Source organism: Bubalus kerabau, chromosome 4 (genome assembly GCF_029407905.1).
Source record: "Bubalus kerabau isolate K-KA32 ecotype Philippines breed swamp buffalo chromosome 4, PCC_UOA_SB_1v2, whole genome shotgun sequence".
In the NCBI taxonomy this organism is placed as follows: Eukaryota; Metazoa; Chordata; class Mammalia; order Artiodactyla; family Bovidae; genus Bubalus; species Bubalus kerabau.
In genome coordinates, this window is record NC_073627.1 from 76,907,269 (window position 1) to 76,930,828 (window position 23,560).

The 23,560-nt window shown below is 40.3% G+C and overlaps 1 protein-coding gene across 2 annotated transcripts in view; it reads left to right on the plus strand.

The window, feature by feature from the left end:
- The first annotated feature begins 12,012 nt into the window (after positions 1-12,012).
- RIGI (RNA sensor RIG-I) overlaps positions 12,013-23,560 on the plus strand; it is a 49,415-nt gene continuing 37,867 nt past the window's right edge. Inside the window, exons 1-4 of one of the 2 annotated variants that reach the window (XM_055577807.1) lie at positions 12,013-12,228; positions 18,464-18,598; positions 21,542-21,723; positions 22,687-22,834. In XM_055577807.1, the coding sequence (XP_055433782.1) occupies positions 12,123-12,228; positions 18,464-18,598; positions 21,542-21,723; positions 22,687-22,834 (571 nt within the window). In that variant the 5' untranslated portion in view covers positions 12,013-12,122. The remainder of the gene's footprint in view (positions 12,229-18,463; positions 18,599-21,541; positions 21,724-22,686; positions 22,835-23,560) is intronic. The other variant, XM_055577808.1, reaches the window with a different exon arrangement.

The window sequence follows — 23,560 nt, forward strand, 5'->3', positions numbered from 1 at the left end:
GATTTTGGGGAAGGAGCTCCTAGAAGGAAATGGCAACCCACTCAGTATTCTTGCGTGGAAAATTCCATGGACACAGGAGCCTGGCAGTTTACAGTCCATGGGGTCGCAGAGTCAAGACACAACTGGGCATGTGCACACATGCTCCTGGAATAGGAAAAGTTGAGAGTAAAGGGGAGGGACAGCTGGTGAAGCAAAATGGAGAGGGGTGGTTGCAGAGCACAGGTACATGAACTAGCAGCAGCAGAAGGAAGTAAAAATGCAGAGTCGTTGGTGGGTAGATGGTTATGATGAAGTAGTTCATTATCTAAAGCCTCTCTTCTCCATGAAGTAGGAAGCAGTGCCATCCTCTGAGAAAGATGGATGGTCAATAGAATTGGGCTTCAGGAGAGGAGTGGAAAAACGCTTTTTAAGGCGTGTGAAGGGATTAGCCACGAATTGCTGGCGAATGTTGAGGCCTCATGGTGATAATGGAATGTCTGTGGGGCCCTGAAACTTGTGGTTTTGCTCTGGTAGCATTCAACAGAATGGAAGTAGAAGCAGAAATTAAAGTTGGACATGGAGTATGCATTCAGTGTTTATACAGCAAATGAACAAATGGATTTATCTATGGTTAAAGTATCGTTGAATGTAAGTAGCAAAAGAAAGGGTGGGCTAGGGAGTTGAGTGAGATAGTGTAGTTAAATTGGTGTATTCTGGCATCTGGGCTGGGTAGGGAAGGAAGTGAAGCTATGAGATGACCGTTAGAGAACAGTGATTGTCAAGGGATGCATTTTCCAGTGAGGTTCAAGTATGTGTATGTGGGGGTATGCCTTTTTCAGAAGACTGAAAAATGTTTTAGAGAACGCCTAATTCTAGCCATGATTGAAAGTAACCAACGTGACTGGAGGTGAAGGTGATTGGATTTGAGGACAGTGATCTGTGAGGCTATTGTCTACATGGAAGAACACTCTGGGTGATGCTGGGATATAACCGGATGGAGAAGAAAATGATAGTTGTGTCATGGGTATTAATTACATCTTGTCCTTTAAACTACACTCATTGCTGCTGCAGCAGCTGACTCTTGCACCGGAGGTAACCAAACCTTGGGAGATGATTAATTTCCTCATTTTGAGTTTTCAGTCAATAACTGAATCTTTTAGGTGTTGGGAAACAGTAAGTGAGTGGTATCAGATCAGATCAGTCGCTCAGTCTTGTCCGACTCTTTGCAACCCCATGAATCACAGCATGCCAGGCCTCCCTGTCCATCACCAACTCCCGGAGTTCACTCAGACTCATGTCCATCGAGTTGGTGAAGCCATCCAGCCATCTCATCCTCTGTCGTCCCCCTCTCGCCCCCAATCCCTCCCAGCATCAGGGTCTTTTCCAATGAGTCAACTCTTTGAATGAGGTGGCCAAAGTACTGGAGTTTCAGCTTTAGCATCATTCCTTCCAAAGAAATGCCAGGGCTGATCTTCAGAATGGACTGGTTGGATCTCCTTGCAGTCCAAGGGACTCTCAAGAGTCTTCTCCAACACCACAGTTCAAAAGCATCAATTCTTCGGCGCTCAGCCTTCTTCACAGTCCAACTCTCACATCCATACATGACCACAGGAAAAACCATAGCCTTGACTAGACAGACCTTTGTTGGCAAAGTAATGTCTCTGCTTTTGAATATGCTATCTACGTTGGTCATTACTTTCCTTCCAAGGAGTAAACGTCTTTTAATTTCATGGCTGCAGTCACCATCTGTAGTGATTTTGGAGCCCAGAAAAATACAGTCTGACACTGTTTCCACTGTTTCCCCATCTATTTCCCATGAAGTGATGGGACCAGATGCCATGATCTTCGTTTTCTGAATGTTGAGCTTTAAGCCAACTTTTTCACTCTCCACTTTCACTTTCATCAAGAGGCTTTTGAGTTCCTCTTCACTTTCTGCCATAAGGGTGGTGTCATCTGCATAGCTGACGTTATTGATATTTCTCCCAGCAATCTTGATTCCAGCTTGTGTTTCTTCCAGTCCAGCGTTTCTCATGATGTACTCTGCATAGAAGTTAAATAAACAGGGTGACAATATACAGCCTTGACGAACTCCTTTTCCTATTTGGAACCAGTCTGTTGTTCCATGTCCAGTTCTAACTGTTGCTTCCTGACCTGCATATAGGTTTCTCAAGAGGCAGATCAGGTGTTCTGGTATTCCCATCTCTTTCAGAATTTTCCACAGTTTATTGTGATCCACACAGTCAAAGTCTTTGGCATAGTCAATAAAACAGACATAGATGTTTTTCTGAAACTCTCTTGCTTTTTCCATGATCCAGCGGATGTTGGCCATTTGATCTCTGGTTCCTCTGCCTTTTCTAAAACCAGCTTGAACATCAGGAAGTTCACGGTTCAAATATTGCTGAAGCCTGGCTTGGAGAATTTTGAGCATTACTTTACTAGCGTGTGAGATGAGTGCAATTGTGCGGTAGTTTGAGCATTCTTTGGCATTGCCTTTCTTTGGGATTGGAATGAAAACTGACCTATTCCAGTCCTGTGGCCACTGCTGAGTTTTCCAAATTTGCTGGCATATTGAGTGCAGCACTTTCACAGCATCGTCTTTCAGGATTTGGAATAGCTCCACTGGAATTCCATCACCTCCAGTAGCTTTGTTCGTAGTGATGCTTTCTAAGGCCCACTTGACTTCACATTCCAGGATGTCTGGCTCTAGGTCAGTGATCACATCATCGTGATTATCTGGGTCGTGAAGATCTTTTTTGTACAGTTCTTCTGTGTATTCTTGCCATCTCTTCTTAATATCTTATGCTTCTGTTAGGTCCATACCATTTCTGTCCTTTATCGAGCTCATCTTTGCATGAAATGTTCCTTTGGTATCTCTGATTTTTGTAAATACTGAGAAAAGTGACTTGGAATCTTTGCTATCAACCTGCGATAGCACTCATCTTTGCACTCAGTGAAGTAAGTCCTCTTTCTCTCGGCCTCTGTTCTCAGACTTTCACATGCATCAGAATCACTGGGAGAGTTTGTTAAAACATAGATTGCTGGGCTCCACCTGCACAGTTTATGATTCAGAAGGTCTGGGATGCCAAGAAATGTGTTTTTCTCACGAGTCTCTGGGTGGTTCCGCTGCTACCGGCCTGCACACCAGTTTGAGAACCACTAGTTGAGGCTCATCCCTCCCTGTGTGCTCTGGGTTTCACTTCTGTTCACTTTAATAACAACTTTGATTTTTCAGTTCTCCTCCGTTTCCCTTATCTCTGACTTTGCTATCTAGACTGAGGTCTGTGGCCCACCACGTCAACATCACCTGGGAGCTTGTTAGAAATGCAGAGTCTCAGGTACACTGGATTAGAATCTGTACTTTCGTCAGGATGATTCGTGCACACATTGATGTTTGAGAAGCACCACCTGTGGGTTGTCCTCGTCAGCAAGTGAGTGAGCCTGTTCTTGATCTCCTCCTCCAAGCTCGCCTCTCTTCCAGCGTCCATGTTAGCAGATGGCACCCCTACTCTTGCAGCTGCTCAGGGGAAACCAACAGGCGTTCTCCTTGACTCCACGTATCCTTCATCCAGTCCGTCAGCAAATTGTCATGGGGGTTTTAAGGTTACACATCCAGCAACTTCAGCACTGCTACTGCTTTGACCCTAGTTCAAGATTCCATTCTCTCTCACTGGGACCAGTGCTGTCGCTTCTTAGGCCGCTGCTCCCACCTCCCCCTTGCAGTTTGTTTTCTGTTCTCCCACTCAAAATCCTGCATTACTTACCTAGTGTACTTAGGATCAAAATCGTCCTTGTCGTCTGTCAGGCTTTATATGAACTGCCTTGGCCACCTCTCTCTCCCCTCTCTTTCCCCAGTCCATCCCACTCCCACAGCCCTGCTTACCTTTTTTTTTTTTTCCTGCAGACTCAGTTTACTACCGCCTTCCAGACTTTGCAGTTTCTCTTCCTTTTGAGTAGAATGCTCTTCACCCAGTTGGCATGTTCTCACTTGATATGAATCTTGATCATATGAATATGATCAATTCATATAGCATAAGCAGCCCCCATTTACTCTTTATTCCCTTATTCTGCTTTATTCTCCTCACTGCTCTTACCTGACATCTAGTTGCTTGTCCGCCTCCCACACTAGAATGTCGTAAAGTCTAAACGTACCTTCTCCATTTTAGTCACGGTGCAACCATTTTCAGTCATTCAGACCAGATACCTGAACTGTAGGCTGGATTCTTTTCCCTCTTCTTTTCTGCTATTGACGCAATCCTGTCTCTAAAATATATCTCTTCTTCTACTTTCCACTGCCACTGTCCTTATCTAAGCCTTCATATATCTTACTTGAGTCATCTCCCAACTGAACTACTAGTTCTGCATAGGAACCAGACAGTTCTTTTAAAAATGTTATCAGATTAAGTTGTTTTGCTTAAAACCTTGCGGTGTGTTACCACTGCCCTTCATTCCTTGCGTTACAAGGCCCTGCTTGCCTTTTTAGCAGCACTGCCTACTATTTACCACTTGTTCTTGAAGTTCCAGCTACCAGTGTTTTTTACTTTTTCTTGTTGACCTGTTTCTGTTTTCTGTCCCCTTGCATGAAATCCACTGTCCCCGCTTTTTGTGAATAGTGATTCCTTCTCATTCTTAAAGATCCAGCTGAATGAAATGTGGCCTATTCAGAAAAAGATACCCTTACCATTGTATTAAAAGTTTTTTCCCAATGTCCATTATTTTCTGACTCATGACTTTACTTGCTTTCTTTGCATTATTTCACATTGGTCAATTTCTTATTTATGCTTTTCCACCTGAGGGAAACTTTTTTCACTTATCTCCACATACCCAGTTCTTTTCACAATACCCCTGATATAGTAAATACTCTGCAAATGTTCTGGTTAAAATTAATGCCCAGGTGAGCTAGCAGTTCTGCCGAATCCAAATCCTTTCTTCTCATCGTTCTGTGATGCTTTCCTTCTTCCGCTTCCTCTCTGACCTCTCAAATGACTCTGTCTATGGAACTTCAGTTCTTTCAGATTCTACACTGTAATTGTTGATGTTTAATTAATTCATTGTTATTCAAAGCTCTGTAGCATAAAAGGAGGCATGACTTTCTTTTTTTAAGGAATTTTAGATCTGATTTTTCTTCCTCAGTTAAAAATTTAAACCCAATTAGTGGCAGAATAGCTTGTATGCGAAAACAGTGATAAAAATGGACAAAATATAAAGAACAAGTACTTGAAGGCATTGAAAAAAAAAAGCAGGAACTAGAGGGAAGTAGAATACTGAAAGACAGGAACTGTACTGCATGAGAACTGCATTTATTTGGCTTTTCTTCTGAGGGTTCTCACTAGTCCTTCAGTTTGAACACAAGCAGAGAGTCACTGAATTCAATGACAAGCAGTCATTGAATTAGAAGCTGAACCCTGGGGCTTCAGTGATGATACTGAGGGGGAAATTTCTGAAAGGAAACAGAGGGACCCCTAGAATTTGTATATAACGTTCACTCAAATCCTTCCATGGAGGGGAGAATCCAAGGGCCCAGGTAAGCAACGGCTGGAAGGCTGGAAAAGCTCAACAAGGTAGCTGGAAAGGGAAGGCAGAATTTGGAGTCTGAGTTTCACCAACTTGGAAAGGCAGTGGAAACATGTAGGGCTTTTCACTGAAACCCCTCAGGACCACACCTGAACAGAAAAGACTGTATCCCCAAATAAGGGAATCACCTTGCATAAAGGCAAACCTTTAACAGATGTGTGAAACCCACCAGAACTGTGAAACAAGGCCTCTATGATTTCAAAATTAAGAGCTGGTAAGTTAGTATATTAGACAAAAAGCAACACTCCCCAAAGTAAAATAACAGAATCCAGAGATTCTACGGCATATCTGTGATGTCCAGTGTGAAATAAAAGATTATTAAACGTGTGAGGGAATCCATAGTCAAGAGAAAAAAGTTACAAAACCATAGTGGGGCACCTCCCTGTGGTCCAGTTGTTAAGACTCGGTGCTTCCGATGCAGGTGTGCAGGTTTGACCCCTGGCCAAGGAACTAAGATCCCACATGCTGTGTAGCATAGCCAAAAAAGTAAAGAGAAAGAAAAAACCCAACCACATACTGTGAGATAATCCACATGGTGGAATTAGCAAAGATTCTAAAGATATAATTAGAAATATATACATGAACTTAAAAGACAGCCATAGTGATGAACATAGAGTTTCTCAGCTGAGAAACTGAAAGAAGAAAAAAGCAGTGGAAATCTTAGAACTCTTCAAAACAATATTAAAAATGATAAATTCATTGGAAGCCTAAACAACATATTGGAGGAACCAGAAGAAATGACATCAGATGGGAAAAAACCATTATCTACAAATGGGAATGAATAACACTAGAAATTGTAAATGGGAAAATAAGAAAATAATTTTCTCATTTTATTTAAAAGACAACTGACTTTTTACAATAAAGCTTATAGCATTGTATTATGTGGTTTATAATGCATAAAAAAGTAAAAATTAGGACAATAAAATGATGGGCTGGGATGGATGGTTGCAAGGATCTTATATTTTTACTTGATATGGTATAGTATTAATTATAAGTAGACTGATCAGTTAAAGATGCACATTGTAATCAATAGAGCAACCACTATATATGGTTGCTCATACATATATATACACACACACACAAACACACAGGGACAAAACTAAAAAGAAAACAATTCATAGCTAACAAAATCAGGTGCAACAAACAGCAAAATTGCAGTTTTAAACCAATAAAGTGACTAAATATAAATAGATTTAATGTTCCAATTAAAAGGCAGAGATTGTCAGACTGGATAAAAAAGGAGCACCTAACTATAAACTGTATACTAAAGGTACACTGTACATATTAACGGAGAAGGTGAAAATAATAGGATGGAAAATGATATACCACGCAAACAGTAAGCATAAGAAAGCTGTTACAGGTTCTGTAATAACACATGAAGTAGACTTTGATATAACAAGTATCAATATAGACAAAAAGACATTTCATAAAGACATAATTTATCAGGAAAACAGCAATCCTAAATGTGTATGCATCTAATAACAGAGCTACAGAAGTTATGAAGTAAAAATTGATGGAACAAAAGGGAGACATGGACAAACCAGCAGTCATACCTGCAGACTTTACCCCCTCAGTGCCTGATGCAACAAGTAAGCAGAGCTATGAATAGTAAGGGTATAGGAGACTGGAACCACGCTTGTAAACCAGCCTGACATAATTGAAATTTATCAAATCTTCTACTCAAGAGCTATAGCATACACATTCTTCTTAAGTATATCTGAAAGGTATATCAAGATAGTCTATATGCTGGGTCATGAAGCAAATTCCAATAAATTCCAAAAGATTGAAATCGTACAACATATGCTTTTGGATCACAACCGTTTAAAATTGGAAGTCAATAACATCAAGCTATTTGGGAAATTCCCAATATTTGAAAAATAAACAGCATACTTCTTGTTAACTCATAGGTTAAAGAAGAAATCACAGGCATATTAGAAGCTGTTTCAAATGGAATGATGTTGAAAATAAAATCTATCAAACTGATGGGATTTTAAAACTTCTCAGCTGAGGAAAGGAAAATTTATAGCCTTAAATATCTTTTATTAGGAAAGAAAAATGTATAAAATTGTGATTTAAACTTCTAATTTATCAAACTAGTAAAAGAAGAGCAAATTAAACCCAGTGGATGTAGGAGAAAATAATGATTAGAGCAGAAATCAATGAAACAGAAAATAGAATAACAATGAAGCTATTAAAGCCAAAGTTAGTTTTTGAAAAAACAGAGTTGGTAAATTCCTGGCAAGGCTGATTTTTTTAATTGATGTATATTTGATTTGCAATGGGTTAATTTCTGCTATACAGCAAAGTGATTCAGTTATATATATTCTTTTTCACATTCCTTTCCATTATCGTTTATTACAGGATATTGAATATAGTTCCCAGTGCTATACAGTAGGACCTTGTTTATTCATCATATGTATAATAGTTTGCATCTGCTGTCCCCAAACTCTCAGTTCATCGCTCCGCCACCCCGCTCCTTCTTGGCAACCACAAGTCTTTGTTCTCTATGTCTGTGAATCTGTTTCTGTTTTGCAGATAAGTCATTAGTGTCATATTTTAGATTCTACAAGACTGATTTTTCTAAGGTAAAAAGATAATGAAGAATTTCATGAATAGCTTTATACCAACAAATTTAATGATGTAGAGGAAATGGCCAAATTCCTTAATAAGCACAACTTAACCAAAACTGATTTGACGTCAGGTAAAAAATTAGGGCTTCCCAGGTGGTTCAGTGGTAAAGAATCCGCCTGCCAGTGCAGGAGATGAGTGTTCAATCCCTGGGTCTGGAAGATCCCATGGAGAAGAAAATGGCAACCCGCTATAGTATTCTTGCCTGGAAAATCCCATAGACAGAAGAGCCTGGTGGACTTCTGTCCATGGGGTCACAAAAGAGTCAGACACAGCTTAACAACTAAACAACAACAACAACAACAACAAATTAGAATGGCCTTATATCCAGTAAAGAAACTGAACTGTTATGAAGAATCTTCATGTATCAGTCTAGAGGGGTGGGAGATGGGAGAGAGGTTCAAAAGGGAGGGAATATATGTGTACCTATTCATATTGAGGTTTAACAGAAAACAACAAAATTCTGTAAAGCAATTATCCTTCAATGAAAATAAATTAATAATAAAAGAATCTTCAAACAAAACTCCAATCCCAAGTGCCTTCACTGGTGTATTCTGTTAAATATTTAAGGAAGGAACAATACCTGTCTTACACAAACTTTTGTTTTATAAGGTCAGCATAAGCCTAAAATTACAAGAAAATGTATGACCATAGATACAAATATATGACCATAGATACAAAATATTAGCAAACTGAATCCAAAAATATATTTTTAAAAGGGTGCTACTTCATGATCAAATGTGATTTATCCTGAGAGTTCTAGGTTGATTTAATATTAAAAAATCAATAAATGAAATTCAGCATATTAACAATATATGATCACCTCAATAGATATTAAAAAGTTGAGAAATTTGACACCTATTCATGATTAAAAAATAACTCTGAGCAAAGCAGAAATGAAGAAAACATGATAAAGGGCCTCTAGGAAAAACCAATAGCCAACCTGTTTACTGAGTCCAAGCTTGTACCACTCTCTGTATGACTGGCCAATAAATTCAGAGACAAGTTGCTGGGGCAGGGAATAATGACTTTGTTTGGAAAGCCAACAGACCAAGAAGATGGTGGACTAGTGTCCTAAGGAACCATCTTTCAAATGTTAAAACCAAGCCTTCTTTTATATTATGACTTCCCTGGTGGTGCAGATGGTAAAGCATCTGCCTACACTGCAGGAGACCCAGGTTCGATCCCTGGGTCAGGAAGATCCCCTGGAGAAGGAAATGGCAACCCACTCCAGTACTCTTGCCTGGGAAATCCTATGGACAGAGGAGCATGGTAGGCTAGAGTCCATGGGGTCACAAAGAGTCGGACACAACTGAGTGACTTCACTTCTTTTATATTAAAAGGGCTGGTGTGGCTGGTTGTTGCAAACTTCTTGGCATTGGAATCCTTTGTTCTTACTGCTGTTGACCTAGGTCTGGCATAATGTTCCTACAAACCTCCGACAAGACAAATATTATGCTCTGCTTTCAAATTTTTATCTCTCCATGAATGGAAAGGTGTTACACCTCTAAAGATCGGAGTCTTGAGAATGGACTATCCTGTATATTTCAGGCTCAAGGCAGCATTCTCTTGAGTTTGAGGAGCCCTTGGTGCAGTCAGTGTGACTAAGCACAGGCAACAGACCACACAAGTTAGAGCTAAAGGAATGGATTCAGTATGGAATCAGGTTTGTTATTCTCTGTTACAGAGTTTGTAATTAAAGTGAACATTATTTCCCTGCTGAGATTAGTAATAAGGTAAGGGTATCAATTCACCAGTTTTATTCGGCTTTCTTCTGAAGCCATGCCCCTGCTGCTGCTAAGTCACGTCAGTCGTGTCCGACTCTGTGTGACCCCATAGACAGCAGCCCACCAGGCTCCCCCGTCTCTGGGATTCTCCAGGCAAGAACACTGGAGTGGGTTGCCATTTCCTTCTCCAATGCATGAAAGTGAAAAGTGAAAAGTGAAAGTGAAAAGTGAAAGTGAAGTCACTCAGTCGTGTCCAACTCTTAGCAATCCCATGGACTGCAGCCTACCAGGCTCCTCCGCCCATGGGATTTTCCAGGCAAGAGTACTGGAGTGGGGTGCCATTGCCTTAGGAGGTGCCATTTGGGAAAGAAGCAAAATAAAAGGCATAAAGATTGGAAAAGAAATAAAACCCTGTATTCCCAAATGGCATACTGTTTACATACAAAATTTTAAGGACTCTACAGAACAGTAACTCTCTAGAGCTAATAAGTGAATTAGTGAATTGCATAATACAAGTGAATTAGTAAATTCTATATACCAGCAACAAAAAATTTGAAAATGACACATGAAAAACAATTCAATTTACAGAAGCATCAAAGAATGTAATAGTTAAGAATAAACTTAATAGATATTTAGAAGATCTGTACTTGTAAAACTATAAAATAATGCTGAGGGCAATTAAAGACCCAGATAAATGAAAACTTATGTTCATGGATTTGAAGGCTCAATACTGCTAAAAATGTCATTTCTCCTCAAGTTCGTCTGTAGGTTTGATGTAGTTCTGATCAAAATCCCCATATGCTTTTTTAAAAATAGGAATTGGCAAACAATATTTCATGAAAGTCATTCAGAGGTGTCTGACTCTTTGCGACCCTACGGACTGCAGCCCGCGAGGCTCCTCTCTCCATGAGATTCTCCAGGCAAGAAAATTTCATAGCAAAATCCAAAGATCCCAGAACAGTCAATGTACTTTTTTTTTCTTTTGTATTTTTAAATTTATTTGGCTGTATCAGGCCTCAGTTGCAGCACACAGGATCTTTAGTTGCAGCATGTGGGATCTAGCTCCCCACAAGGGATCACACCAAGGCCCTCTGCACTGGGAGCAAGAGTTTTAGCCACTGGACCACCAGGTAAATCCCAATACAGTCTTTACAAAGAGACATAAAGCAGTATCAACAGATAGATAAGTGGAACAGAATAAAGTTAGAATTAGTGCACAGTCAGTTGATTTTTTTGACAAAGGTGCCAAGCCTATTCAAAGGGAAAAGTTTTTGAGGAAATAGTTTGTGTGAATCAAGTACAAGTATGGAAAAAGTGAAAGCTTGACCTCTACCTCCTCCCACAACGAAATTAATTTGAGACGCCCATAACCTAAAGGTAAAAGCTGAAAACACAAAGACCCTAAAAGAAAACACAGATTATCTTTAGTAGGCAAAGATTCACCAAAGAGGACACAAAAGGCAGTAAACAACGACAAAACTGGTAAATTAGGTTTCACCAAAATACATTGATGCTCAAAAGACACCTTAAAGAGAATGATGTAAGTCACGGACTGGGAGAGGATATTTGGACTACATATATTTGACAACAGCGCAGTATTTCATACCAGGCAAAAGCCCAAACCAAACCAAACAAGCGAACAACAAAGTGACCAGCTTGTGTATTTCCTGGGCTTGCAGCACCTGCAGCTCTCTCAGCTCCAGGTGGGGAGGCCCCACGGGATGGCCACTTTGGAAAACAGGTGACAGTGTCCTGTGAAGTTAAGACACTAGACCACAGGACCCAGACAACCTGGGCAAAGTGGTTACACCCGCATACATTTCCCCAAACTCAGAGAAGTATAAATTAACATCTATGCATTTTACCGTATCTAAACTTTACGGCTCTAAAAGCCAAACAGAAAGTAAGATGAAGTGAACACCAAAGAGCAACTCGCAGGGGTCCCCTTGGGTCCCTCGGGATCCGCGAGCTGGCGAGGAAACGAAACCGAAACGGCGCAAGTTGATTACGGAGCCTGGGGGGCCCCCCGCCCCCAGTTTCAGTTTCTATTTTCCCTCCGCAGCCCGGCTTCCCCTGCAGCTCCGCCTCCGCGCTGGGCGCTCACCTCGGCAAATTTCTCGCGCCTCACGGCTGTATTTAGGCAGAGCGGAGCCGAGCTCTGCGGAGCCGAGCAGAGCGCAGGAGAAGCAGGGCGTCGCGGGGAGCGGAGCCGCAGGCATGACGGCAGAGCAGCGGCGGAATTTGCACGCCTTCTGCGGCTATGTCAGGAAGATCCTGGACCCTACCTACATCCTGAGCTACATGACCCCCTGGTTTAGGGACGGTGAGTGGTTGCGGCCTGCCCCTTGGTGCAAGAAAACAGTTCAGGATTTCTTTCTTATTCCACCCCTCAACCCCCATCCCGGTCTTGCAATCAATACAGTTAACGCCGGGTTTGTGGCGAGATCTTTGCAATATTTTAGACTGGGGATTGTCAAGAGTTTGAGAAGCCCTTGGAAGCCCACATGGGGAAACTGAGTCCTAGCGAAGTGAAATGACTTGCTTAGAGCTGCACATTTGTTTAGACTTAAAGCTGGGGAAACATGTCGCTGTCCGTTTCATTTATTTCTACTAATACTTGTGTCCGTCTACTGTGTTGGTCTTTGAGCTGACATCAGAGATTCAGAATAAGATACATGCCCTTCCTTAAAATACTTTGAAGTCCAAGGGGTTGGTGGAGACAGGTGAGGACCGAAGTACACAAATGATAAGAAAGTGCTGTACTCCGGAGGAAGTTGAGACTCACTCTGCCAGATCTGGATCTTATCAGCAAATGACTGGAAACTTTTATAAATTTTATTTTTATTTTATATTGGTATAGTTGATTTACAGTGTTGCATTGGTTTCATGTACAGCAAAGTGATTCAGTTATACCTATACCATTCTTTTTCAGATTCTTTTCTCATATAGGTTATCACAGAATATTGAGCAGAGTTCTAGGTGCTATACAGTAGTGTCCATAGATTACCTGTTTTGTATATAGTAGTGTGTGTATGTTAATCCAAGACTCTTAATTTATCTCTCTCCCCCACCTTTCCCCTTTGGTAACCATAAGTTTGTTTTCACCGTCTGTGAGTCTATTTCTGTTTTGTAAATAAGTTCATTTGTATCATTTTTAAGATTCCACATATAAGGGATATGATATGATATTTGTCTTTCTCTGAGTTCACTTAGTATGATAATCTCTAGGTACATCCATGTTGCTGCAAATGGCATTGTGTCATTCTTTTGTATGGCTGAGTAATATTCCATTGTATATATGTACCATATCTTTTTTATGCATTCCTCTGTCACTGGACATCTAGGTTGCTGCCATGTCTTGGCTACTGTAAGTGGTGCTGCAGTACATACTGGGGTGCATGTATCTTTTCAAATTATGAGAGGAGCAAGACTCACTGGAAGGAATGGCTTTAGGCTTCAATTCAGGTGTTTCCCCACAGCGTATGAGTCCCATGATGATGGATAATGGCCATTTTACAGATTTGTATTGAGGTACTTTGTGCCAGAGGTGAGCAGAGCCTTGGGGAGAAGAGAAGGGAGGGGGTGCCTGGAAAGAGTTGAGATGAAAGAGGGAGTGTGCTCCAAACGCCTACATAACTTTCCTGATGTGAGGCAGTTTTTTGAAACTGTATTAAAGCAGACAGGTAACTTGCATGCTAATTGCTGTGTACAGCCAAAGCACAGCTTTGTGCTGTGGAGTGAGGAGTGAAAGAATGCGACCAACACGAAGGACTCCCACTTTGTAGCTATGCTCAGACAAAAGTAACAAAATAACATCCTAATGACTGTAGAGTAGTTGCGGCCCTTGAAGAATGTAAGCCATGTAAGCAAGACATCTGTCTCTTCTAGAAATCCTCCAAAGAGTGAAACACTAACAATGATGTGAATCCCATTCTTTCATGTACTGTGTATTGATTTAATAACCAGCAACTTAGCAGTTAAGGTGTGTGTCAGGCATTAGGCAAGCACTGGCTAGCATTAACACACATTACTACACATATTAGTTAATAGGAAGCATCCTTTTAGGAAATGAAGGATCGATAGGAATGGTTCTGCCCTGAGATTAGAGTGCATGTGTGAAGTCAGGTAACTGAACATAATAAAGTGTGATGAGTACGTTGATGGAAAACCATAGTGTGCTTATGGGAGTGCATGGGTGGGATTGTTTTTTAATATATATTAACTTTAATTTATAGTTATAATACAGCACAATAAAAATACCAAAAGTTTCTGTGGAGTATGTATCTCCCTGAATAAACCTTAAAAAAAAAAAAAAAAAAGACAATAAACTCCTCATAAAATAAAAAAAAGCCAAAAGGTAAGTTCAAAAAGTGAGCTTGAGGGCTTCTCTGGTAGCTCAGTGGTAAAGAATTGCCTGCCAGTGCAGGAGACGTGGACTCAGTCCCTGATCCGGGAAGATCCCACGTGCCGCGGAGCAACTAAGCCCGTGCGCCGCGACCGTTGAGCCCGCGCTCTAGAGCCCGAGAGCCACGACTGCGGAGCCACCTACCGTGACTGCTGAGGCCTGCATGCCCAGAGTGTGCCCCACAACCAAAGAAGCCACTGCAATAAGCCTCCACACAACTAGAGAGTGGCCTCAGCTCTCCGCAACTAGAGAGCCGCCCACGTGGCAATGAGGACCAGTACAGCCAGAAATAATTTTTTAAAAGCAAGCTTAAAAATACTGTGTATAATATTATCTTATTTTTGAATGTTAACAATACCGTAGAGGTCTTATTTCAAGTCCAGACCCATAGGCAGCTGTTCTCATATAGTTGGTTGACATCTTTCTTGTTCATTTCTTTGTATTTTATCACATAAACTCTTTGCTTTCCCAGCCCACTTTTTCTGTTTCTGTTACACTGATTAAATTCTCTATCCCTCCCCTGCCTTGTTTTCTCAGCTTTTTTGGTTAAATCCTAACCCCAGGCTTCAGAATGTGACCTTAAGACCCAGCAATCTTGTGCCTAGCAGTATATGTACTTAAGAGAAATGAATATATATGGCCACACAAAAACTTGTACATGAATGCTTATAAAATTACTGTTCATGAAAGACAAAATGTATAAACCTAAATGCCCATTAACTGATGAATAGATAGATAAAACTGGTATATCCACACAATGGAATATTATTCAGCAAGGAAAAGGATTAAATATGATACATGATTACAACGTGCATGAACTTGAAAACATTATGCTAAGTGAAAGAACCCAGCCATGAGGACCACCTACTCTATGATCCCCTTCATATGAAATATCCAAAATAGGCAAATCCATAGTTTACCATGGGGGAAATGGGGAATGACTGCTAATGGGTATAAGATTTCTTTCTACAGTAATAAAAAGGCAGTAAAATTATATAGTGGTAATGGATTTACAGCTCTAAAAGCTGTAAATTTTATACTTTAAAAGGATTTGTTTTATTGTTGCAGAGACCTTGGCAGAAAAGGGAGGCGTTCCTTCCTGTCTTCTTACATTCATTCAGCATACCTTTGTTAAGTGTACATTGAGTACTAGGTCTTCTAAACTCTGAGAATACAGAGGTTAACCTGCCAGACAATTGGAATTACTCCTGAGAATTTACATCCCACTGGCAATAGGACTTTCCTGGTGGCTCAGATGGTAGAGCGTCTGCTTACAATGCAGGAGATCTGGGTTCAATCCCTGGGTCGGGAAGATCCTCTGGAGAAGGCAATGGCAACCCACTCCAGTACTCTTGCCTGGAAAATCCCTTGGATGGAGGAGCGTGGTAGGCTACAGTCCATGGGGTCACAAAGAGTTGGACACGACTGAGCAACTGATTTCACTTTGCTTCGACAGTGGGGAAAATTATCAAATGTCAGGTCATACAAAGGTAACTGTTTGGTTATCAGCCCAGACATGGAGTTACTGTGCAAAATCAGTAAGACCACCAGCTGGTTGGTGGATAGTTGTCTGTTACCTGGCCTCACTGTGTTTTCTTTAGCTCCTGCTTTTTCTTTTCTACCATATTTCCTACGGGCATGAAATAAATAGCCTGTCAGATATTTCTCCAGCAAACACAGACTTTTTCAGGATCAGCAGAGAACTGCAATCTGGAATCTGCAATCATGGCAGCCCCATGCAGGTCCCTGCAGGGCAAAGGAAGAACACTTTTATAGAGGAGAAAAGGAGTCTGGGAGGGGCTGGAGTAAACAGTCATTGGCTTTTCCTTGGCTCAGTCCTTGCCAGGAAAGAAGTCTGACTTCTTCCTCTTGGGCTCTGCTATGGGCACAGGGCATGAGAGCGCCCCCTTCTGGTCTCCTGACTCTATTGTGATTTCTGTTTACTAATTTTTTTTTACATGTCTTAGCAAAAGCCTCGGAGAAGGCAATGGCACCCCACTCCAGTACTCTTGCCTGGAAAATCCCATGGACGGAGGAGCCTGGTGGGCTGCAGTCCATGGGGTCGCTAAGAGTCGGACACGACTGAGCGACTTCACTTTCACTTTTCACTTTCATGCATTGGAGAAGGAAATGGCAACCCACTCCAGTGTTCTTGCCTGGAGAACCCCAGGGACGGGGGAGCCTGGTGGGCTGCCGTCTATGAGGTCGCACAGAGTTGGACACGACTGAAGCGACTTAACAGCAGCAGCAGCAAAAGTCTGGAAATAGGACCATGAAAGGACCTCTGTTTATTCTAACTCTGGTTGCTGTTCAGTTCAGTTCAGTCACTCAGTCGTGTGTGACAGTTTGCAACCCCATGGACTGCAGCATGTCAGGCCACCCTGTCCAACACCAACTCCCGGAGCTTACTCAAACTCATGTCCATCGAGTTGGTGATGCCATCCAACCATCCCATTCTCTGTCGTCCCCTTCTCCTCCTGCCTTCAATCTTTCCCAGCATCAGGGTCTTTTCAAATGAGTCAGTTTTTCGAATCAGGTGGCCAAAGTGTTGGAGTTTCAGCTTCAGCATCAGTCCTTACAATGAATATTCAGTACTGATTTCCTTTAGGATTGACTGGTTGGATCTCCTTGCAGTCCAAGGGACTCTCAAGAGTCTTCTCCAACACCACAGTTCAAAGCATGAATTCTTTGGTGCTCAGCCTTCTTTATAGTCCAACTCATACATTCATACATGACTACTGGAAAAACCATAGCTTTGTCTAGACGGACCTTTGTTGGCAAAGTAATGTCTCTGCTTTTTAATATGCTGTCTAGGTTGGTCATAACTTTTCTTCCATGAAGCAAGTGTCTTTTAATTTCACAGCTGCAATCACCATCTGCAATGATTTTGGAGCCCCCCAAAATAAAGTCTGTCACTGTTTCTCCATCTATTTCCCATGAAATGATGGGACCAGATGCCATGATCTTCATTTTCTGAATGGTGAGCTTTAAGCCAACTTTTTCACTCTCCACTTTCACTTTCACCAAGAGGCTTTTTAGTTCCTCTTCACCTTCTGCCATAAGGGTGGTGTCATCTGCATATCTGAAGTTATTGATATTTCTCCAGGCAATCTTGATTCCAGCTTGTGCTTCATCCAGCCCAGCATTTCTCATGATGTTCTCTGCATATAAGTTAAATAAGCAGTGTGACAATACGCAGCCTTCACATACTCCTTTTCCCATTTGGAACCAGTCTGTTGTTCCACGTCCAGTTCTAACTGTTGCTTCCTGACCTGCATACAGACGTCTCAAGAGGCAGATCAGGTGGTCTGGTATTCCCATCTCTTTCAGAATTTTCCACAGTTTGTTGTGATCCACATAGTCAAAGGCCTTGGCATAATCCATAAAGCAGAAGTAAATGTTTTTCTGGAACTCCCTTGCTTTTTCAATGTTCCAACGGATGTTGGCAATTTGATCTCTTGTTCCTTTGTCTTTTCTAAATCCAGCTTGAACATCTGGAAGTTCACGGTTCACATACTGTTGAAGCCTGGCTTGGAGAATTTTGAGCATTACTTTACTAGTGTGTATGAGTGCAATTTTGCGGTAGTTTGAGCATTCTTTGGCATTGCCTTTCTTAGGGATTGGAATGAAAACTGACCTTTTCCAGTCCTGTGACCACTGCTGGGTTTTCCAAATTTCTGGTTGCTGTGTCCACTGTAATTGTCACTGATGACAGGAGTGGTCCTGTCCTCACACCCTTTTAGTCCTGCGATTAATTCAGACTTTTGAACAAGAAACTTTCAAATGTTAGAAGAAGCCATGGTTTTTCTACCTAACCTGGTGCTACCATGAGTTCTCACTTGTTAAGGGGAGACTCTTGCAGACATCTTTAAGAGACTCCTTTTCTTAAGGACTGCCCTCCAACGTGTGTCCAGACTTCCACAACAGACTAGGAGAAGTTTCCAGAGAGGCTGGGGGTAGGGTTGGGGGGTAGTGAAGAATGGGTATGATTGACCAAGACGGAGAACTTGCTGCCTTCCTACAGGTCCTTCCATTGCTGTGAATCCCCAGCCCTGTTTGAGAAGATCTGACAACCCTTCCAATGATTAGTGGTTTTACTTCCAGTGATTAGCAGTTCTGCAGTTTGATGAGTCCCTCTTGCCTCTGTTTGTAGATGTGGTGCAGCATATTCAGGCCGAGAAAAACAACAAGGGGCCCATGGAGGCTGCCTCACTTTTCCTCCAGGTCCTATTGGAGCTCCAGGAGGAAGGCTGGTTCCGCGGCTTTTTGGATGCCCTTCAACAAGCAGGTTAGTTCATTCTTTTTACTCACAAATCAGAGTTATTACTTGATTGTTTAAGGATTCTGTAAAGGTGAAATTCTATTAATTTATAAGTATCCACATTTAGTTTATGTCTCTTAATCTGAGGCAATGTAAAGACTATTTTCAGGCAGATGCTATAACTGCATACTTGAAATTTCCAAAGGAATCTACAGAAAGGTTATTACAACTAATGGAACAGTTTAGCATGTTTATTGGATAGAAGATCAGTATACAAAAATTAGTTGTATTTCCACCCACTGGGAAAAATGGCAAATGTAATCCAAAATAAAATACCATTTCTAATAGTAAAAAAAGTTATATTTAGCAATAAATCTAGCCAAAGGTGTGTGGAGTCTGAATAGAGAAAATGACAAAAGGTTTTTGAAAAAATATAAAGAAATTCTAGGGAATTCCTTGGTGGTCAAATGGTTAGAACTCTGTTCTTTCACTGTCATGGCCTGGATTCAATCCCTGGTTGGGGAACTGAGATCCTGCAAGCTGTGCGGCAAAACCAAAAAAAAAAAAAGTCCTAGCTAAGTGGAGACATATACCTATGCACGTGGAGAGGAAGACCGTAGAAGTGTCAGTTCTCCCTACACTGAGCTATACATTCAATACAATTCTAAATAAAAATCCTGCATGCTTCTTTATGAACTTGACAAGCAGATTCTAAACTGTATGTCGAAGAATTATGACCCAAGAATAGTCAGTATACTTCTAAGGAAGAATTCAGTAGGTTGGGGGTTCCTTTTTAAGATATCAAGATCTATTAAAAGTCACAGGCATTGATACAGTGTGATGCTGGTCCTGGTATTGAACAACTGACCGATGAGATACAATGGAGAGCCTTTAGTCAGACTCGTATATTTATGGAACTCTGATGTACTGGAGATCAGTGGGAAAAGAAGATTATTCAGAAAGGAGGGACTTTTTGATACATTGCAGTGGGCATTTAAAATGGGATAATGTTAAAAACCAGGCAAACCCTAACTTTCATATCCATGTGGATACAAATAAACTTGTCTTCCTTACCTCATTCCATGTACATACATACACTTGCACACACACAATAAGTCAAAAGAATTCAAGACTTAATTCATAATAGCAAAAGCTCAACTATTTTAGACCAGTATATAGAAGGGCATTTTTCTGACCTTAGGGTATGACAGGATTTATGAGATAAGACATTAAAACATTAACCTAGATTGATAAATTTGAGGATATTAAAAGTATATGTTTATCAAAAAACACTATACAGAAAGTGAAAAAGCAAGTGACACACTGGGGGAGGATATTTTCAAACTACATTATCACCAAAGAATTAGTATCCATGATATATTTGAAAGGCTTAAAATCAATTAAAAAAAAAAGAAAATATTTACAAGGCAAAAGATGTGAACTGAGTCTTCAAAGAATAAGAAGCATAAAAGGTTAATACACATGAGGAAAGACTCTCAGCCCAATTAGCAATTAGGAAGTTGTACATTAGGAACATAATAGCAAAATCTAGGAAGTCCAACAGTGGGAAGGCTCAAAGAGGATTTTTAATAATGGGAAATCTGAAGGATGACAATAGGGAGTGTAAATGCTACAACTGTTTTGAAAAACAATCGGCATAAGCTCGTATAGTTACAACTCTCCTTCTATCTAGCAGTTTCAGTATTAAGTATATGCCCAGAGAAATTCTTAACACATATATTCCAGAATGTACATACAAAGAATGTTCATACTGTAATCAGTTGGTAATGCCAAAAACAAGCAAGCAAAGAAACAAAACTAGAAGCAACACCAGTATCCTTCAGAAAGAGAATGGATAAATGCATTTTGTGATGTCCACACAAGAGTCGATTATCCTGCAGTGGAGATGTGTGAACATAGCTACAGATGACAGCATAGGTGAAACTTAGAAATGCAATATTAAACTTTCTAAAAAGTCAGAGAAAATTGCATTTAGTGAAGAATAAAATTAAAACATTTCAAACAAGCTTAAACTAAACATGTATTCTTTAGAGAATTGAGCATATGCCACACAACTATTCCAAGAAATCAAGAGTGATAAATCAAATACAGGATAGTGCTATCTTTGCAGGAAGATAGAAGAGCAAGAGAGAGGAGACACACACCCACAAAGGTACTGGAATATTCCAGGTATTAAGTCATATGTGCTAATATGGTCTTTATAGCCCAGTGAAAAGAGTGTGGGCCTGATAGTCAGACAAGCCTGGTGGTTCTCTGAAGAGAAACTTAGAGCCAAGCATTCCTGGATAATTCTAGTTGGAAATAATTTTTTCACTCAAATTTCCCATTGTACTTACTATTCTTTCCTTGGAATAATGTAGGCAGTAAGGCCCTGAGGGGCAGGAATTAACATTTATATTTCTTTTTGCCCTTTTTACTACTTTGCACTGAGAAGATACTTAGCATGATGGTATGACTCAATTGAAAGGCAGATCAGAGATTGTGGGTGAAGTCCATGGGGTACCTTGGAAGGAAGAGGTCTTACTAAGACCAAATATAAGACCTCAAATTTATTCTCAGTGAAAGTGTTAGTCACTCAGTCGTGTCCAACTCTTTGTGACCCATGGACTGTAGCCCGTCAGGCTCCTCTGTCCATGGGATTTTCCAGGCAAGAATACTGGAGTGGGTAGCCATTCCCTTCTCCAGGGGATCTTTCTGACCCAGGGATTGAACCCAAGTCTCTTACATCGCCTTCATTGGCAGACAGGTTCTTGCCACTAGTTCCACCTTAAATGTGGGGTGCCTAAAATGAATATTGAATTTTCTTTTTGAAAGATCATAAATAATGGAAGTGATTTACAGTTGTTTTCAGTTCTCTCACAATACATTCAAATGTGATTTCTAAATCTTAATCTCAACATATTTTTTTAGTTGGTGTCCTAAGAGCCCTATTTTCCCCCTACTCTTCAGGTTATTCTGGACTTTATGAAGCCATTGAAAGTTGGGATTTCCAAAAAATTGAAAAATTGGAGGAGTATAGATTACTTTTAAAGCGTTTACAACCAGAATTTAAAACCACAATCAATCCAGAAGATATCCTTCCTGAAATATCTGGATGTTTAATTAATCAAGAATGTGAAGAAATTATTCAGGTATTTTAATTAATATTAAATATTGAATTTGGGGGAAGAATTTGACCATGAGGAATGTCTTCTGTTTTCTATGTTATTTTAGAACTGAACAATATCATTAAAGTCTACTAAAGTCCTCAAATCTAAGGCATAATTACCTAGAAGGATACTTTTATTTGTCATCTGAGTAATCAATTTGTGTCACAGATTTTTTTCAGGTTTGCCCTATTTTCAGCTAAAATTACTTTACTACTTCTGTGAATAATGTTTTATACAAATTTAAATAAAATCAAACAGTTTAGCAAATAAAAAGAAAAAAGGTTATGGACTCCAGTGGTTAAGTATTCAGTCTCTGGACACAAATCAATTTTGTTAATCCAAGCTCATCCACTTACTAGTGGTGTGATCTTGGGCACATTTAGTTTCTCTAAGTCTCTGTTTCCTGTATGAAATGGGAATACTAATGGTACCTTATTAGTAAGGTATTTTTATAGGCTTTGAATGAGATAATATATGTAAAGTGCTTATAAATCTCTGGCACATAATAGTAATTGCTCAATGAATTTTAATTATCATGATTAATAATAAGAACCATGTAAGTCTCACTATCCAGAAAAAACTATTTGTTAATATTTTGTTATATCCTTCCGAATATGCCTATGCCAGTATACCCATATTTTGAATAGGTGTGAAGTAGTTTGTTATCCTGATATAGCTGATGTTAATATAATAACATCTCAGAGGAGGTAAGAACACATGGCTTGACCTGGTGATATCATGTGTAAGAGGACAAGGATAAAGGGAAGTGTATCTTAAAAGATCAAGTTGCACTGGGGCAAGAACGGTCATGAAAGAGACCTAGTGAACCAGAATATACAGTGATTTTAAATTTGATAGTATTTGAATTGACGTTTCTTCAGTAAAAACTCATAAAATGAAAACTTTTGAAACACTTGATCAGTCCACTACAATTGTCTTCCTTAGATAAGTTCCAACAAGGGGCTGATGGCAGGTGCAGAGAAAATGGTTGAATGCCTTCTCAGATCAGACAAGGAGAACTGGCCCAAAACTTTGAAACTTGCATTGGAGAAAGAAGAGAGCAAGTTCAGTGAACTGTGGATGGTAGAGAAAGGTAGGATACTTGGAAGGGTGTGAGGGTCTGAAAATAGGCCCTTCTTCATAGTTCTGCTTGGAGCTTCTTGCGTTCCTACCTGCTTTTCACACTGTCAGAAGCATTTTCCCTTCAAATACTCTTGTCTATATCTCTAGTGAGAGGCCAGCGTGAAGTTGAGTTCTGGGAGGTAGGTGGTTTTTTTGTCTACAGAATTAGTTGGGTTGTATATATCCCCTGAAAATGGATCAGGACAAACCCTTTCATCCAGAATTAGCCTATCTGCCCAGAGTATTTGGGGGAAAGGCAGAGTCTGAGCTCACTCTCCAGGTTTAGATGATGAGAGAAATAGCTTGAAAATTCTAGAGTTAAAGGTTCAAACTCCACAACTCACTGCCTTTTCAGAATAGAATCATCTTAGACACTATCTGGTGGTTCTCTTGTCTAGAATCCATCTGGAACCAAACTAGAACAAGATTGAAAGGAAGAATCTGTTTTGATTAAGTGGCTGAGCTATCCCTTGGCTTCCTGAAGCTAATAACATCTTCTCAGAGCATTATTTTAAGAGCTCAGTTTGATAAACCATCTGAGTGTCTGGTCTTAGCCTTTCAGAGTCTTCTTTAAGATCATAAATTGTTTCAGAAATTATCTGTCTAAATACACATCTGGTGTCTTGGGTTGGGTCAGGAATGGAAGACAAGAGTGTTTTTGCTAATAGGTGTGCTAATTTGGTGTGATTGTGGATCA